At 40.6% G+C, this 19,172-nt stretch overlaps 1 protein-coding gene across 1 annotated transcript in view; it reads right to left on the reverse strand.

Annotated features, from left to right (window-relative positions):
- CNKSR3 (CNKSR family member 3) overlaps positions 1-19,172 on the reverse strand; it is a gene marked incomplete at its 5' end in the record, with an annotated part of 33,140 nt that overhangs the window by 9,767 nt on the left and 4,201 nt on the right. Inside the window, 7 exons of the mRNA XM_009324051.1 lie at positions 437-583; positions 1,364-1,432; positions 5,149-5,208; positions 8,712-8,831; positions 10,715-10,756; positions 13,588-13,675; positions 15,064-15,266. Coding sequence (XP_009322326.1) covers positions 437-583; positions 1,364-1,432; positions 5,149-5,208; positions 8,712-8,831; positions 10,715-10,756; positions 13,588-13,675; positions 15,064-15,266 — 729 coding nt within the window. The remainder of the gene's footprint in view (positions 1-436; positions 584-1,363; positions 1,433-5,148; positions 5,209-8,711; positions 8,832-10,714; positions 10,757-13,587; positions 13,676-15,063; positions 15,267-19,172) is intronic.

The raw sequence follows: 19,172 nt of genomic DNA on the forward strand, positions 1-19,172 counted from the left end.
CCCTTCACCAGACTAAAAAGACAACAAATATATGGAATAATCTAAGTTATTTCAGCAAAAACGTACTACTCTGCTAAATAGAGGAAGCATTTATTACTCCGTGCTGATGAATTCCATACATATCAGTGGTTTCAGCAGTTTTGCCTCAGATAAGTTCTCTCAGTGGCACACAGACTGATTAAAATGTTCAACACACCTAGTCCCTTTGTGTATCAAGAGCGCACTATCTGGGTTTAAAAAAAAAAAAAAAAAGAAAAAGAAAAAAGGCAAGAACATTTTCCCTTTTATCTAGGAACCAGAGGACAGCATTTCACCTAACCTTCCTTGACCTATACTTAACCATAAGTACCTGGGAGCATTTCTGGTACTTCTCTTTTTCAAGTTGCAACCAAGGCACTCCCATCCCGACATTACAGTTGAGCTGGCAGCCTCTCACCTGCACCAAGGGTGGTTTCCAGCGCAGATTCTTTAGTGGAGCAGGAGTGAAATGGAAAGAGCCGGTAGGACGTTTCTTAAGCAGCAGCCTAACTCCAGCAGGATTCTCTCGCAACTTTGCCACCAGGTTTTTTAGTTGCCATCCAACCTGGAAGAGAATAAAGACATCTTTTATTTAGTATTGCTTTTCTGAAAGTGAACAAATAAGAAAAACCCAAATCCCCCATGTCAAACCCTCTGTTTTAACATGAACCTAAAGAGAGAAGAGATCCAAAAAAGCCAGAATGAAGAAAAAAATTGGAAAGCTCCTTTTTTTGAAGTTTATTCTTTGTTTCAAAGAAAGATCTCTACTTAAGCTGTAAACACAACACCGAGATATCAAGCAATGTTCTTTATACCTCAGCTCCAGTCCTAGAAGGATGCATGGATGTGCTCAAATTGAGTAACACAGGGATTCATAGTGAACTATTTTTGTCAACGTTTCTTTCTGACATTGAAAGACATTGCTTACCCGTGCTAAGCCCAAATGTAATCATTTTATCTAAGTTCCAGATGCAAATGATTTGACAAATACTTGGGTGGTTTTTTTTAAAGCTGTTTTTATCTGCACTTCAGTATATTGTAACAATGCATTTTAAAACAGGCATTGTTTTAAAGTATTGTAAATGAAGCATTTAATATGTATTATTAAATGCAAGTATTTTAATATGATGCATACAGCATTTAAACATGAAATACTGCATATTTATTTTATCAAAATATAGCAAAGAATAAAATTTGTCTTGAAAAACAAAATGTTAAAAAGCCTCAAAGATTTCAATAGGAAAACACCAGAACCGCCTCCTGACTCCATCCATTCAGAACCTATGGGGAACAAGCTTTGCAGAGCAAGCATAAAGGAAGGTTGGTAAGGCTGTTTGTTACTAACCACAGTTTGCCGATTAACCTGGATCACTTCATCACCAGCATGAATCTTCTGAGATCGATCAGCAGGGGACTACAAAGAGGAAAACAAGAGGCATGTGCTTCAGCAGGTTTTCTTCCCTCCCATAACAACCCCCACCTAGCTAAGTCAAAGGTTGTATCTAATGAAGAGCATTGCTGAAAATTTTTGCACAGCTAGATCACACATTACATCTGTTGATGACTTGAGAAATGCAAACAAATTCAACTTATGATTTATTTTTTATACCAGGGGAACTACAGGGAAAGGGAGAAGGCATAGCCTACTTATGTCAGAGGCCGAATTGTACTTAAGTCATGGGACAGTCTCCACTGTCATTTTGCCTCCAGTTTGTACTGTAGTTTCAGACAGCAGTGGCAGAGGACTGAAGAGAAGACTTCTGTCCTAACACAGCAACTACCTTAAATTTAGCTTTCAGATAAATGCACACTGATTTAAAAAAAAATACTCTAAGATTTTGGATGTACAGAACAAAGGATCAAAAACCCTCCAACCCACAAAATAGATCCATTGCACTTTTCCCTTTTTGCTTCCTAATGTAAATAACAGCTACCAACTTTAATGTGAAATTACTTGCCTGCATCAAGGTCAACAGATAAAAATATATGCTTGTACACATCAAGTGTGCGTAGACAGGCATTTTTCAAATACCTATCTAATATTAATACACCTTAAAATACAATTTTCTTGGAACAAAAACCAAGCTCTGGGGAACAATTAGCGAGGAACAGCTAAATGTGTCAATATTTATTTAGATTTACCTATGGTTGGTGCCATGCACCAGCTATCACTGCAGTTATTAAAAACAGTCTCGCTGCTATAACACACCAACTCTGACCAGCCTTGACAACACCCCAAGTGCACAGGCTTGCTACCTTGGTATATTGCACCCCAGTCACAGGAAAACTTCTCCTCCCATTCCCCCCACCCCATGAGTAACCACCTGGCAGCAGGCCAGCTTTTCCTAGTGACTCCAGAACTAAGCACTTGGATTAAGGACTCCCTTCTCCTCATCGTCACACCTTCAGAGCTCAAGTAACTTTTTTATTTGGAGGAACCGTAGAGGTAAACAGTGCAACAAGGGAAAAAAACATGGGGGAATTTGTGGGAGGCTCCAGCTATCACGAGTAACCCTATTTCTTCATTGTCTTCTCGCTTCCTCTGAGAGGAAATGCCTCCGTGGAAGGCTGCATATATATGAGTCAACCAAGATCATGAAAAAATGCTGGGCCAAATTCAAGTTTGTGAAAAACAAAGTTCATTTCAAGCTGTCCTTTGGGCGATCAACAGCCCGTCTCAGGGAGGGTGGGGGACCCTTGCACAGAGGACTCCTACAACAAGTGCCAGCTAGCACAGTAGACACTGCGATCACATTGTGAGAACGGAGGAAAGAGCAAAGTTTAGATCTAGGCCAACGTGATGCAGGAAGTCACAAGGCGGACGGCACAACTCAGGAATCCTCTTGGCTGACTGGTATCAAATGCATGGACTTCCCCAGTCCTTCCAATGTACAGTACTGTTAATTTTGGGGTGCAATTCCACTGCATTCCAACACACTGGCTTCTGGGGATAGCTACTAAAATACCATTCCAAACCTAGCAAGACAATTGAGCTAAGACCCAGCCTGGGTCATCTAAATGATCCCATGCCACCAGAAAGACATTAATTGTTTGCAGATCTCTCAGTCACTTGTCAAGTTTTGTTGCCCCAAAGGAAAGAGCTTCCCCAAAGGAAGAACCAGTGTTCATAAAAAAGCAGATGTTTAGGTCAACACTTAAAGCTATACAAGCAATACAGCCCCACTCCTGGCCTCCAAAATGAGATCTATATGCACAGGCAGCTTGTCAGCAGTCAACATTACATTCTTTCACATTTATCGATGCTGAAATTGCTGTCAAAGTGGACTTGGTCTCTGTTGCAGATCCTATACAGAGTTATGCCAGGGCAATAGCATTAAACTGAAAGCTTTTATAGCTTTTAACTCTGAACTGCAAGCACAGATTTCCACCCACTCCTCCCTGGCCCCTGGACTTGGCAGCGGTACAACTAGAACCACTGGTTGTTTCCTATTCACAAAAAAAAAAAAGGCATCGCTGCAAAAGCCAAGTTCCTCTGCTCTTTTTTCTTTCAGCCACTGCTCCTGTAGAGCGGCATGTCTGACAACACCACAGCATCACCCGCCAGCCTCAGCTGCTGGCCAGAGGTCCACTGCAATGACTGCCCAGAAGCCTTTAATAAAGTCTCAGCTACAGAGAACTCGCAGTGTAAGAATAAAACAAGCAACCATCTGCAGCAAAAAATACAGTTGCCTATCATGCCAACTGTTTCCTTCCAGAAGACCGCTCTTAAAGTCTTACTTTTTTGTAGTCTTTTTACTCTGCAAGGTAATTTTGTCACTGGACAGCTCATTGATTTCAGTACTCATAATTGAATTTAGCACACTAACACCTAAATATTCCCATTAGGTGAGATTGCCTTTGCCAGGGGAAAGCAAATACATTCAAGACTTTGTTAAGTAAGATACCATAAGTGCTCAGAACAGCAGGTACAGTAACTTATTAAAGCAATTATTTTAATGCCAAGCATTTGAACTAACTCATGTACTTGCAGAAACTGGTTTAATTAGACTAACAGTGAAACATGCAGACACAAAATATTTACAAATTATGGATAAACAAATGATGCATCACACAGTATTTAAAGCAGTAATATCATGAAAGTACCATGAATACAGCCCCACTCCTGGCCTCCAAAATGAGATCTATATGCACAGGCAGCTTGTCAGCAGTCAACATTACATTCTTTCACATTTATCGATGCTGAAATTGCTGTCAAAGTGGACTTGGTCTCTGTTGCAGATCCTATACAGAGTTATGCCAGGGCAATAGCTTAAAACTAAAGCTTTTAAAGCTTTTAACCTTGAACTGCAAGCACAGATTTCCACCCACTCCTCCCTGGCCCCTGGACTTGGCAGCGGTACAACTAGAACCACTGGTTCTTTCCTATTCACAAAAAAAAAAAAGGCATCGCTGCAAAAGCCAAGTTCCTCTGCTCTTTTTTCTTTCAGCCACTGCTCCTGTAGAGCGGCATGTCTGACAACACCACAGCATCACCCGCCAGCCTCAGCTGCTGGCCAGAGGTCCACTGCAATGACTGCCCAGAAGCCTTTAATAAAGTCTCAGCTACAGAGAACTCGCAGTGTAAGAATAAAACAAGCAACCATCTGCAGCAAAAAATACAGTTGCCTATCATGCCAACTGTTTCCTTCCAGAAGACCGCTCTTAAAGTCTTACTTTTTTGTAGTCTTTTTACTCTGCAAGGTAATTTTGTCACTGGACAGCTCATTGATTTCAGTACTCATAATTGAATTTAGCACACTAACACCTAAATATTCCCATTAGGTGAGATTGCCTTTGCCAGGGGAAAGCAAATACATTCAAGACTTTGTTAAGTAAGATACCATAAGTGCTCAGAACAGCAGGTACAGTAACTTATTAAAGCAATTATTTTAATGCCAAGCATTTGAACTAACTCATGTACTTGCAGAAACTGGTTTAATTAGACTAACAGTGAAACATGCAGACACAAAATATTTACAAATTATGGATAAACAAATGATGCATCACACAGTATTTAAAGCAGTAATATCATGAAAGTACCATGTAAAACAGGAAAAAGTAGTAAAAAAGTCAAACTCAATCAAAGCTACTGTCAGATAGCCTGAGTTAATCTATGTTTACTTCACTTACATTTTCTGTAGTTCCAGTAATTACATGTAATCCATCATAAGTTGATTTGATGTACATTCCCTAAGTGTAAGTAGAAAATGAAAAACAAGTTTAAAGGCAAAAAACCCGCATAACTTATCTGATAAAACAACTGTTGGCAACAGACTCAAAACTTTATTAAAAACACCTAACAATTCACACATTTTCCCTAGAACAGTGTGTGGTCTAATATTACAACATTCTAAACCTCTTCACAGATCACTTTTACTGTAATTAATTATAATATTTATAACGACTTAAAAAACCTAATATATGGAATGCAATTTAGAAACACTGTCTGGTTTTAGTACCAAACACTGCTGGTTTTGCTGCCTTGTCAGTCTTCGGCCTTGAACAAAACTTTATTTCCTTACTGCCCTGTCTGCACTAGAGAATTACAGGTTTTACTAGATGGCCACCAGCTCTCTCCATACAAAGCACACTTACACAGGTGGGCTACAAATATTGCCTACACGTTCTTTTACAATTTCTCTTGGCAAATCAATATACAGACTGCCTTGTAACCACAGTGCTGACATAAGCAATAAAAGCTCTGGCAGAACTAAGTATTTGCGGCTGTAGATGTTAATGCTGAGTGCAAATGCAAGGACAAACACAGATGAAGTGGGTGTTGACCATATGAACACCAAATTAAAAATCACCAACAGGCTATTAACTAATAATTGCCTATATCTCCCCACAAGAGGTGACCAGTACATTGGTTTCATCATTTATGAACAAATACATCTCCACTTTTCCTACCTACGTCTGTTGTTAGAAGCACTCACATTAAGCTGTACAGAACGGGATGTTATTCAGGAGTCGTAGGCAGCTTACCTGCCTGAAGTTAATACACTCGCTTAGAAGTACAATGAGAAGTACAAGATTTTTCTGCCCCTTCCTTTCCAGCCAATTCCCTTCCCTGTTTGCCTGTTGGTATCCAATTGTGTGCACCTACCTCCTCATTTCTTACTTAGTCCAAGCTAGTGCATTAACAAGCTAGCTGACTCTGCTTCGTTGTAGCTTGTGCATTAACAAAGAGGTCCCCATAAATTCAAGAATGCATGACTGATTCAGCCAAATCCAGTGGCCTAGGTAAAACTACATAGCACAGTAAGACTGTAAAGCTTCCTCTAACAATGTTCATCTCTTCTGCCTCAATTTTCCTTTCTTTGTCCCTGGGGGGGGGGGGGGGGGGGGGGAAGGGGGGAATACAAATGCACTTAAGAATTTAAATTCCCTCCAACTCATTCTAAGATGTCTGTTCCCCGGCCAGAAAATTCACCAAGATTTCAAACTCAGTTTCTCATAACCAGCACTCAGCTAAGCAGCTTCCACTGAACAAACTAGATTCAGTGACATTACACGGCCACTGAACATTTAAAAGGATTTCTCATATTCCTGCTAACAGCAAACCTCAAAAGCCCTCACATTCTTCACAATCTTGCTATAAACACACGTAAAAATGTCTTTCAAAAACAGAAACACCATTTCTCATTGTCACTTTGATAAATGCCCCCCCGTCCCACCCCCCGGAAAAAGAGTAGTTAAGGTAACCTGCAAAAAATAAAATGACTGATTTCACAAGCATCTGTAAATTCCCCAATATCCTGGTTAAGACACAAATCTGCAATACTTCACCACCAAGAACTGTATTTGGGATCAAACCTATTAACATGCATCCCCATCTCTGGCAGCCACTCCAGCCATAAGTTGATTTGATGTACATTCCCTAAGTGTAAGTAGAAAATGAAAAACAAGTTTAAAGGCAAAAAACCCGCATAACTTATCTGATAAAACAACTGTTGGCAACAGACTCAAAACTTTATTAAAAACACCTAACAATTCACACATTTTCCCTAGAACAGTGTGTGGTCTAATATTACAACATTCTAAACCTCTTCACAGATCACTTTTACTGTAATTAATTATAATATTTATAACGACTTAAAAAACCTAATATATGGAATGCAATTTAGAAACACTGTCTGGTTTTAGTACCAAAACACTGCTGGTTTTGCTGCCTTGTCAGTCTTCGGCCTTGAACAAAACTTTATTTCCTTACTGCCCTGTCTGCACTAGAGAATTACAGGTTTTACTAGATGGCCACCAGCTCTCTCCATACAAAGCACACTTACACAGGTGGGCTACAAATATTGCCTACACGTTCTTTTACAATTTCTCTTGGCAAATCAATATACAGACTGCCTTGTAACCACAGTGCTGACATAAGCAATAAAAGCTCTGGCAGAACTAAGTATTTGCGGCTGTAGATGTTAATGCTGAGTGCAAATGCAAGGACAAACACAGATGAAGTGGGTGTTGACCATATGAACACCAAATTAAAAATCACCAACAGGCTATTAACTAATAATTGCCTATATCTCCCCACAAGAGGTGACCAGTACATTGGTTTCATCATTTATGAACAAATACATCTCCACTTTTCCTACCTACGTCTGTTGTTAGAAGCACTCACATTAAGCTGTACAGAACTGGATGTTATTCAGGAGTCGTAGGCAGCTTACCTGCCTGAAGTTAATACACTCGCTTAGAAGTACAATGAGAAGTACAAGATTTTTCTGCCCCTTCCTTTCCAGCCAATTCCCTTCCCTGTTTGCCTGTTGGTATCCAATTGTGTGCACCTACCTCCTCATTTCTTACTTAGTCCAAGCTAGTGCATTAACAAGCTAGCTGACTCTGCTTCGTTGTAGCTTGTGCATTAACAAAGAGGTCCCCATAAATTCAAGAATGCATGACTGATTCAGCCAAATCCAGTGGCCTAGGTAAAACTACATAGCACAGTAAGACTGTAAAGCTTCCTCTAACAATGTTCATCTCTTCTGCCTTCAGGGCCTTGGGGGGGGGGGGGGGGGGGGGAGGGGGGGAATACAAATGCACTTAAGAATTTAAATTCCCTCCAACTCATTCTAAGATGTCTGTTCCCCGGCCAGAAAATTCACCAAGATTTCAAACTCAGTTTCTCATAACCAGCACTCAGCTAAGCAGCTTCCACTGAACAAACTAGATTCAGTGACATTACACGGCCACTGAACATTTAAAAGGATTTCTCATATTCCTGCTAACAGCAAACCTCAAAAGCCCTCACATTCTTCACAATCTTGCTATAAACACACGTAAAAATGTCTTTCAAAAACAGAAACACCATTTCTCATTGTCACTTTGATAAATGCCCCCCCGTCCCACCCCCCGGAAAAAGAGTAGTTAAGGTAACCTGCAAAAAATAAAATGACTGATTTCACAAGCATCTGTAAATTCCCCAATATCCTGGTTAAGACACAAATCTGCAATACTTCACCACCAAGAACTGTATTTGGGATCAAACCTATTAACATGCATACCCATCTCTGGCAGCCACTCCAGCGCACCACCTGACAATTAACTTTCAGATTTCTTCCCCATGCCTCTTTCTGTTCCCCATAGGATATTAATGGGTTTGAAATATCTTGCTATACACACACATGCAGTGGCTCACAAGACTACCAACACTGGGGACATCAGGACACTTCAGACTCGGTTCTCACCAGGCCTTCCCCAGGTTTAATGTTAGTTAAATGAACCTCCTCCAGACACGCACACTGGCTCATCAATGGATCTGTAGTTGATCGGATGGCTTTATCACAAATGCCATTTAAAGTCTTGGCCTGCAATGAGAACATACAAAAGAGTTACAAAATTTCTCTCCTGGCTTCTTCCTATTTCAGTTTTCAAAAATGGAAAGGAAATGAGTTCTAAAACTTGGTCCACTAATAATGCGTAGTTAAGAATCACCGAAATAGAAGATTCATTTGTACAGATCTATTTGACAGCATGTTTATCTTGTTACCGTAACCTAGTACAAACAACCGGTTTCCATTAGTGCCATATCACTGCTAACAGATGCCAACATATCCTCTGTTTAAAAAAATAAACACGCAAAACACAGAAAAAAAATTGGGTTTGGGGTTTGTTTCCTTTAACCAAAATATAACCCATTAAAATATTGAAACATTTTGATGACTCCTTGTCGGCACAATTGAGAGTTTTTCATATTGTTCCTTATTTCTGCTATGAGAATAAAATTGGCCACATGTCAGAAGAAGTGAGGCGCTGGCCACTGATTTACCTGCACAAAGCTTTACAGTATAAGGTAGGACAGCTAGCACTTAAGCATTTCAGCACAACTTCTCTCCACTGTGCCTCTGAGCTGACCTCTTCTGGAATGCTTACGCAGCCAAGGTTCGTATTTCCTTTTGACCAAAACATAACTGATCCTAAGCCAACATTATAACTAAAGGCAAATTCTGACCTTGCATGTGTGTTAGTAAAGTCAGAGACAGAACGGCTTTGTCTTGTAGAACTTTTAACTAGCAGAATGGCTAATTAATCAGAAAAAAAAAAAATCAGTCCAAAAAGCTGTGCTGTCCCTACACTCACAAATTTCATTAGTGCCCCACAGTGTGTTTTGGGTCTTGACGTTAATTGAAGCCATGCTGAAATTCAAAGTAGGTTACAAAAGCTTAAAGGAGAGGGGAGGGAGGATTAGTACACAGTACAGTAGTTAGTTATACACCATTTGGGAACCAGCAAGGTAAGCCACCTTTCGCAAGGGGTTGGAATCCTTCAGTCAAAGTGGACATATTTATTACAGGACGCGAGGAGCTGTCTCGTAGGAAGACATTGGTTTGTATTACAATGGTCCCTGGAAACAATAGTTCCAATGTTTTTTGTTTTGTTTTACATCAGATTTATAGAGCAGCAATAAAACAAACCAAAACAATGCTTAAGTGTGAATGCGAGGAACTGCTCAAACAAGGGAACTCCAAACAACAATACCTACTTCCAGAGTAGGTGCGCACAAATGGGAAAAAAAGATGCAAAAAACTCCTTTTTACGTGGTCTCATTATTTATGGACAAAATTATTTTTAGTTATTGTGCTACTAAATTCCTAAGTATCTATGAGCTAGCGGAAGGCCTTATCAAAGAGCACAGCCTGGTTCATGTCAAAAGCAGGAAGCGATGATCAACTGTTACAAAATATAAAAAGCATTCCATTACGCTCCGCGTTTGGTCACAAGGCTGCTTCAAACAACCCTGAAAACTCAAGCTCAAGTACAATCAGAGACAGAACTTCAGTTCTGTGGCAGGGCAGTTCTTTTACGTGAAGAAGCTTAATAAGGCATAGCGTCTGCTTATTAAGGCACTAAATGCACATCACAGGCATAATTGGTTTATATAGCCTACGATCATTCTACAGTACTACCCTCCATTGAAAATATGGTCTAAATTCTCTTGAAAAAATAGCCGTGCAATGAAACTTTAAGGAACACTTGACTCCATGCTATTACACACACTACCTATCTGTTTGAATTCCATCGATTTCCTCTACAGTAAAGAGTATTCACAAAATGGCCCATAATAATGTTTACTTGCATGATATACTTGTATGTGTGGGATTGGAAAGCTGTTGTCAGTACAGTCAGCATAGAAGCCACCAAAATAAATGTGAATGCAGGCAGCTGAGTTTCAACAGCAACGTGTACTTACTACAGTCTGAACTTTATCTTCCATGTCAGCCACGGTGCAGTCCTAAAAACAAAACAAGAACAAAAGCCCTACATTAACCAATAAACATGTAAACACATCATCTCTGAAAACTCTGCAAAACTGCCACTTTAACCTTGAACTGAAATAGAGTTATTCATGCTGCAGGGATTAATCAGATTAGTTTCACCCAGTAGGGCTCAAATGTACTGTTAAACAACTATTTTCTGGCCCTGGTAGAAAGCAATAATAAACCTTGAAAACTAAGAGAACATGGGATTCAATTACAGCAGCAGACTCTTCCAGAAAAGCAGAACCCTGCACAATAAAACTAGACTCTTAGAAGGCCGGGCACACGAGCTTGCCTTACACCGATAAACCCTGACTCAGGCGCTCCTCTGTCCCAGGCATCAAAATGGATCTAAAACATACTGTTAAAAATAGCATAGAAAGTGATTTTTAAAAATATGCTACCTATGACATTCCTGAGGGCCAGAGGACTGTACACAAAGCGTTATTTACACAGCCCTGGTACAAAAGTCTTTGAACTGAAACAAATTCATGTAACAGGCTACAGAAGTCGCCATTGTTTTCTGCAAGAACAGCTGAACTAGGGAATAGTATTAGATTCTCAGACTAAAAAGTTAAAACAGCAAGTAATTAACAAAACAAGATTTACAATATCTATAAGGAGAAAAACCCCAAGCCCCAAGCGTTTAAACAAGCTTAAATTCCAAGATATTTGCCATTGACATCTCAACCTGGAAAATTACCACACAATGCCCAAAAGATGCATCCAGGAGCTGCGAATTGAAGCCATTCTGTATTTGTGATCATCCTCAATACTTATTCTGTTCCCTCCTAGCTCTATTCTGTGCTTTTAAAGACAGAAGTCCAAAAAAGCATATAGTCCTCCAGATACGGACACACCAAGGATATATGCTCAGCTATGTTCTCTTATTTTTCATAAAAACACTTCGACACCCTGTTCACTGTTGTGATGACCACCAAGGACTGAGGTCACACTTTTTACAGCCTGTCACCAAAAGCTTCAAGACCTTCCCTGAACAATATTACCAAATTTAGACTCCATTGTTGTGCATCAGCATCATTTCTCTCTGCTAAATATATCCGCATGAATCAATAGTGAATGTCACTTACCATCATGCAGCCCAGTTGCTCAGTATTGCAAAGTCCTTCTGTTCCTCTTCATTTTTATTTACTAATTATTATTTTACCCTTAAAGTTTGCCACAAAACTTTAAGAAACAGTAGAGTAAACTCTGTTCCTTGTATCTGTATAGCTGTCATTAAAGCGAACTGGAATCTTAATGCATTCCAGTCTTGCCTTATTATTCACCCATTTTTACACATCATTTATGATTACACAACACAGGTTGCACAAGAGCCGCACTGCTTTCTTCTCCACTGAGAACTGACCATTTATTCCTATACTCTATTTCCTAATAAGAAAGACTTCTGACATCTAAAAACTCATCTAAAGTTTTTTCAACTGTATCTCTCTCCCACATCAGTGGACTCCTTCAGATCATTCTAACATATCTGCAGCATCCCAGTACAAAATAGCGTTGATTCACCAACCCCATTCTTTATTATACCTCATATCAAATTGGCAGAGAAGTACTCTGACGCTTTTTAAAAGGCTAGGGTTGTATTTGCCAACTTCCATTGCCCTGCTATCAAAGGCTGATTTAACTGACAGATTAGACACCATTTTTAGTAGTTTTATTAATACAGTTCAGCAATCTCATATCTCAGTTCCTGTAGCACTCTTGGGTGAACACCATCTGCTGCTAGAAACACTTACTGTTCTACTTCACAATCTGCAAATCTGTAGCTGTAAATCACTGACTTTCTGCAATCACACACACAGCGCCCAAACAAGAAGGGCATTCAGCAGCAAGCCAAATATGTGCGCCTTTGAACTTATAATATCCAGACACTATCCTTTCACAACAATCCAACTGATATAAATAAGTGTCATCATAGCTTGACAACTCACAGGACGCTTCTGTCCTTTGACATCATCCCCCCAAAACGGGGAGAGAATCACCCATGTCACAGGACATAGTTCTGCAGAGTTCAAACAATATATGGCCATGGACTAACAGCTATGAGCAAGTTGGGCAGGGGCTGAAGCCTGTACACAGTGTTTCACAGCCAAAGCTGTGGCACGCTGTCAGAATGGTTCAGAAGACAGGCAGTACTATTCAGAGCACAAAATTCTCATTTGCCAAGATTGCCACAGTTGCTACGTGTCCTTTTAGCTATTACCAATATGAGTGCTCCTCACGTAACTGAAAATTGGAAAGTTTTGAATCAAAACACTGTGGTCTCACACTACTGGCAGAAGAACCCTGGCTAGTGGGGTTTGTATCATAAAGGTGGCAGCTCCTTCCATTACATGCAGCATTTCTCATCTGATGGCTAAAACACTCTGTATAGGGCAAGACTAAGAAGTTTGCAAGCACGGATATAACAAGTAGAGTCATAGTTTTGTTTAGAATTAGTACTGATAACTTTTTCAACACGTTGTTTGGAACTTCAAATGCAGAGTAACTATTTCAAAAACTAACCCTATTTCCATTAAAGCTCAAGAAAACATGAGTAGCCTTTAAATTGTAGTCGCTTAAGACACAGCCAGCAATAGTAAAATTAGAAATTAAGTGAACAAATAACAACCTCAGAAAAAATAGACGACTGAAACTGACCTTCATGGACCTTCAAAGTTTCAAGTAAGCTCTCATTTCCACATCTGCCTTCCAATTAGCACTCTGCACACAGCGAGCACATTACCTCCCCAAACATCCACTTCCTTCCCTTTTGGAAAGCAAAGAGGAAAAGAAATCAGCTGACCTTCTGAACAGTAGTAGTGAGATCCAAGCAGAGCTGAATGATTCTGTTCTTCATTGATGAAAAGTCAGCAATACCTGTAAATGGGGTCCTGCAAGAAGAGAAAATTCCCCTTAGATTGAAGGGACCAATCTTCTCCCATCCTACCTTATCAGCGAGGAACAGCATGGTAAAGCAAGAGCTGTAACTGACATCCACACACGTGTGAGGACACAGTTTTACAACATAAATATTCCTGACTGCATAGTCCCGCTCTGTCCTTCCACCAAAATTAACGAATGTCTAGCCCTGTGGTAAGCAAGTTCAGAGAGCAAAACCAGAGGAAATGGTCAATTTTCTAAACTACGGTTCTCTCAGCTGCATGCTCAAGTCAGATCACACTAACTGTGTTGTAAAAAATCACACTCTTGGGTTTGCCAGTGAACAGATTTCTAAGTTCCAAGTCTTTGATTACTAAACTCAGACTGGAAAGAAAAAAAAAATTTCTCTAAAAGAAGAAAAATGGATTTTCACATTTTACACTCAGAGGTGCAGTGAGGTTCAATCTTAGAAAAGGATCGTGACAGGTAGGGCAGCCTTAGAGCCTATAGAGTCTCACCTCAGATATTCCAGACAGCTGAAAGGCCTAGAAGGGGTGTTCAGAAGCAACCCCAGCAGGTTTGGAAATGGACAAGCCAGCCATCTTGCTGACAGTGAGTTGCAGAAGAAATTTAGGAAGAGCTGCCAGCAACAGGGTGAGAGGAGAGGACCACGTGAGAGGCACAAGCTGTTAACATCACTGCCTGGACATGGAACAGACTCCTTGCTGGAGAGTGGGGACGTTAAGGGATGAAAGCTCTCTGTGCTGCCGGTCCCCGTGCAGCTCTCCTCCTAACCTTCCTTCTCAGGAAAGCTGGCAAGAGGCTTGAGAATTTACATTCATCTATTATCACAGACAGCATCCCTGCCAGCATCCGACCGGCTCTGTTGCCTGTTTGCTTCTGCTGCAGCTGTCACAAAACAACTCTGGCTCTTGCCAGGAAAAAAAAAGAAAAAAGAAAAAAACAACAAAAAAAACACCCCGGGCAAACAGAGTTTTTCCCGCTGCTCAGTTTTCAAATCGCAGAGCTAAGGCCATAATTTCAGCAGAACATAAAAAATTCTTTTAGAAAGGGAACTGCCAATGACAAGTAATTTAGAAGGTGGGAAGGGGAGAGGAAGAAGTCACATGTATGAGAAACTAACCTGAACAGGAAGACTCCTACTTTTTTAAATACTAGTTTGGATGCAATGTTAACAGTTTCACTGGTTTTAGCAAGAATGGAAGCGCAAGAGTAGATACCCTAGATTAAATTTGTCCACTAGAGGCCTTCTGGCAACACCAAAAAAGGGGTGAGTGAGATCAAGAAGATCTTTACGCCCAAGCATCTAGAAATTGCCCTACAAGGAGAAGCAATTCATTATAGCAGTAAATTAAAATATAAAGATTTTTATTCTTACCTGTCCAACCATGCAAGCAAGGCTTTAGCAGCACCAATAAGCTCTACCACAGAAGTAAGGAATTCATTGGGGGGCTTGCGAGAGGTGTTTCCATCATAATTTGAACTTTTCCTACGGCTGCTGATGTAATTTTGCAGATTGTTGGATGACGCTCGCAGCTTGAGAACGAGGTTCTTCATATTGTCTGTTTCAAGGCCATAGTTCTGCAAGGAATATAATTAAGTTTGATAAATCTCCCTATTGTGGTATAATAAATAGGAGGACTCAAGTTACAAACTCATATGGGATGAAACATTTAAGGATTTGCCCAATTTTTTTCTGGTTTTTGGGCAAAAATGCTTTCTAAGATATTTTCTACACTACAGCCACTAAAGAATACTTTTGTGGGTGCCAAACCCCCTCAATTTCTGACAATGAGATTTGAGGACACTTTTCAATGAGAATGAAGTCCCAATGCCCTATCAGATGTCATGTATCTTTAAAATGTAGTTGGAGTAACAGGACTGTGTTGTTTTTGTTAAAGAAAAGCAAATGCTATTTTTTCTTAAAATGTTTTCTATACTGCGGTACATAAACACTGAAGTAACATTTCATTCACAACTAAAGATACGTTTAATCCAGCAAGAGATAAAAACATCAACAGGAATGTGTAATTTCACAGTCAAAAGCTGGAATAAATATTTGGATCACAAGTTTTCGGTAACTGTGCTCCTTGATTACAGCAGTGCAATTTTTTGCAAGTTTGAGGACTGCATTGACACTATACATAGTAATTAAAACCATTCTTAGACATTGTATTTTTCATTCAACAGCATCTTTATAAAAAAATTTTGAAACCTAAAAAAAAAAAAAATTTGAAACCCAAAAAAAAAAAAAATCTGTAAGTCCTGTCTGTAACTTCAACTTTATAAACTCAAATACAACCAAACCATGAGATTAAACCCAATTGTTTTGAGCAACACATCATCTCATTCCAAACACATCAGAAATGCTATACTATATCTGTTCTGAAGGCTACTCAATTTTCTAATCAAGATTTTCTTCTTTTTGCTGTCAGTGTGCAAATGTGTGAATTTTGTAGCAATATGTTGCAGAGTATCTTTGCTTTTGAGCTATCCCACCTTGCAAAACCTGTGGGCACTTTCTGAAAGTTAAGTCCCAGGCAATAGTTAGCTCTTTTAGAGTGAAAATTCCTACTTTTCTTAAAAAAAAAAACCCAAACAACACACACACCACACACACACAAAACAACCCCACCCAAAAATACAAAAAGACCCTGCCTTTCTCTACTCTTCTGCTGCTACAGATTCTTGCTACCAACCTCCAAGTTCCATAGTTTAATCAGCTATATTATCTACTCTTTCTCCTTTCCCCCTCAAAAAACTGAAGCAACTAAAGAAAGTCTTAATTCCATTCAATTCCAAGTTTCCAGGGGTTCCCAATGCCTCTATTCAGGATCACAGCATCACCCAGGCTGGAGGGGAGCTCAGAGCACTCAGTCCAACCTCCTGCTCACAGCAGGCTCAGCTGTGAGCTCAGACCAGCTTGTTCAGGGCTTTATCCAGTCAGGTCTTGAAAACCTCAAAGGACAGAGACCGCACAACCTTTCTGGGCAACCTGATCCACCGTCTGACTGTCCTCAGGGTGAGAAAGTGTTTCCTTACACCCAGCCTGAACCTCTCATTTCAACTTCTGTCCAAAGTCTCTCATCCTCCCACCATGCACCACCATGAGCAGTCCAGCTCTGTCATCCTGCCAATCTTGTTCCCCACCACGGTAGGTGCTGGGGATCTGCTGTTAGGCATCCCTGAAGCCATCTCTTCCCCAGGTTGAAGAAGTCCCAGTCCCTCAGCCTCTCCTCACAGGCAAGTACTCCAGCCCTGACCAACCCGGTAGCCCTCCACTGAGCTTGCTCTGGTTTGTCCACATCTTTCCTGTACTTGGGCGGGGGCATACATAGACTAATGAGTGCCGAGTAAACGGCAATAATCACTTCCCTCCCTCTCCTGGCCACGCTTCCATTAATGCAGCTCAGGATGCTGCCGACTTCTTTGCTGCCAACTTCTTTGCTGCCAGGGCACACTGCTGGCTTGTGGCTCCATTCCCTCCACAGTCAAGCATCCATAGTCTAAGATATTCCAGGCCGTTTTAAGTCATTTACAAAAGATGAAATGGAACCTTTGCCCCAAAGAAACCCAGCAGCGTAAGGAGATGTTTCAGCTACTCAGCTACCTTTAAAATACCTACCACGTCCTATGGATAAGATCCCAGTGGGTGTAAGTTACACAAGTGCCTCCCTCCTTCCCCTGAGGGCTCTTGGCAAGGAAGTACCCTTAAAGTGCAGCCAGGAGTAGGGGTTGAGAGGATATATCCAATTAAGAAAATGCCACTGTTGCAACAGTAAAGGATATCCTTAAATTTTCCAGGATCACAGAAGGGGAAAGATTTGGATTACTAAACAATGTTAAAGTACTTGCACACTCACGTGTGAACTTACCACCTTGTAATTTTAACCAAAAAAACCCGAAAGCATCATTCAGATGCATTTCTTGCAGTTAGTTATCTCCTCCTCACAAGACATCGTATATTAGTCTATTTTTGGAGGAATACTTTTTCACCAACAGGTCTGGATGTGGGGTAAGTTCCTGCAACCACAAGGATTTGGAAGTAGCCACGTGCCAGAAATCTCTCCCTTTAACAGGGGAATTAGAGGATGCTGCCCCCCCCTCCTTCCATAAAGCAACAGAAAATACAAAAGATTTTTTTTTTTTTTTTTTTTTGTACAGCGGTATAACCACCTAACCACTCTGGTCAGAATTTGACAGTCTTCATATATTTAAGTATCTCCAGGTCTTTCTTTCTGTCATTCAGGTGCAGAAATTGTGCCCACCACCTGTGGGTGTCTGCAATTAGAGATGGTCCCAGCATTTAAGATGACACATGTTGATATACCAGGTCAGATTTTGGCTTTGGCCCTAAAACATTCACATACTCCTTATCACACCTCTTTCACCTTATTGATACAGCGGGTCAGTCTGGTGTGACTTTCCCAGTTCAGCTAGTTTTAAATAATTCTTTGAACTAGTTCTCAGTTTTGAGGTGGACTTCAGCAACACAGGTGTTGCCTCTGGAGATACAGGAGCTCCAGCTTATGACTGCAACTCATCTCCCCAACAGCCTATCAAGAGCACATCACAGCCAAGTTCTCCAGTCACTGCACAAAGTTTTCCTATAGCTTCCCCCAGAGACTCTACGGAGTACACCTGAGATATTTAAACCAGCAGCCTGTGCTCTAGGAAAAGTCCTGGCTAAGCCCTATGCCTATCCAGCACAACAAGGAGCACGCAGCTCTTCAGGGGACCAAATTCTCCAACTACACATCAGCCCTGAGGGATAAACTTCCCCAGAACAAAGGGTCATCACAACCCAAACCACCTCTGCTCCAGAGGCAAGCCAGTCTCCTCACCCATTTGCTCTAATACACAGAAAACATTATACTCCTTCACCAGATATAGCAATGTTTCTATCCAAGCTGACACTATCTTGACTACCTCACACATAACCACCCATTTCTGCTATTTTTCTGCTCCTTCACTTGCAGTGTCCAGTCTGTTGGGAGCACTGGTTTGAGGAACTAAAGCATTCAAAAAAAAAAAAAATCTATTCTTTTTTACTGTAGTGTGCTCTCAGCTGGTTTAGCTCCCTGAAGTAGCTCACCTCATGGTCAGGTGAGTGCAAGCACAAAAGATCACTAATCAGGGGACAGGAGGGGGTGGAGGCAGCAGCTGATTTGGATTAATTTAACTTGTCATGGAGCTGTAGCCCCAATTCAGGACAGATAGGAATGTTGATAGCATGGCAGCACACCAAACACACAGTTGAAGTGCAAAGCTTAGCAGGCCTTTTTGAAATATTTCTACAGGACCCAGGCTACAATATTTAACAGATTATTATTGAAGCAACCAAAAGATTTTAGATGTTGCTCATGAACCAAAAAACACATTACATTTTCCTATCACTCCTGATGTAAAACAACGTTGCTTTCACCAAAACACAGGCTGAAGCCAGCAGTCAAGAGCACCCTATGTCAAACATTCCCTGGTTGTTAT

Source organism: Pygoscelis adeliae, unplaced genomic scaffold, assembly GCF_000699105.1.
Source record: "Pygoscelis adeliae isolate BGI_AS28 unplaced genomic scaffold, ASM69910v1 Scaffold1385, whole genome shotgun sequence".
Classification (NCBI taxonomy): domain Eukaryota; kingdom Metazoa; phylum Chordata; class Aves; order Sphenisciformes; family Spheniscidae; genus Pygoscelis; species Pygoscelis adeliae.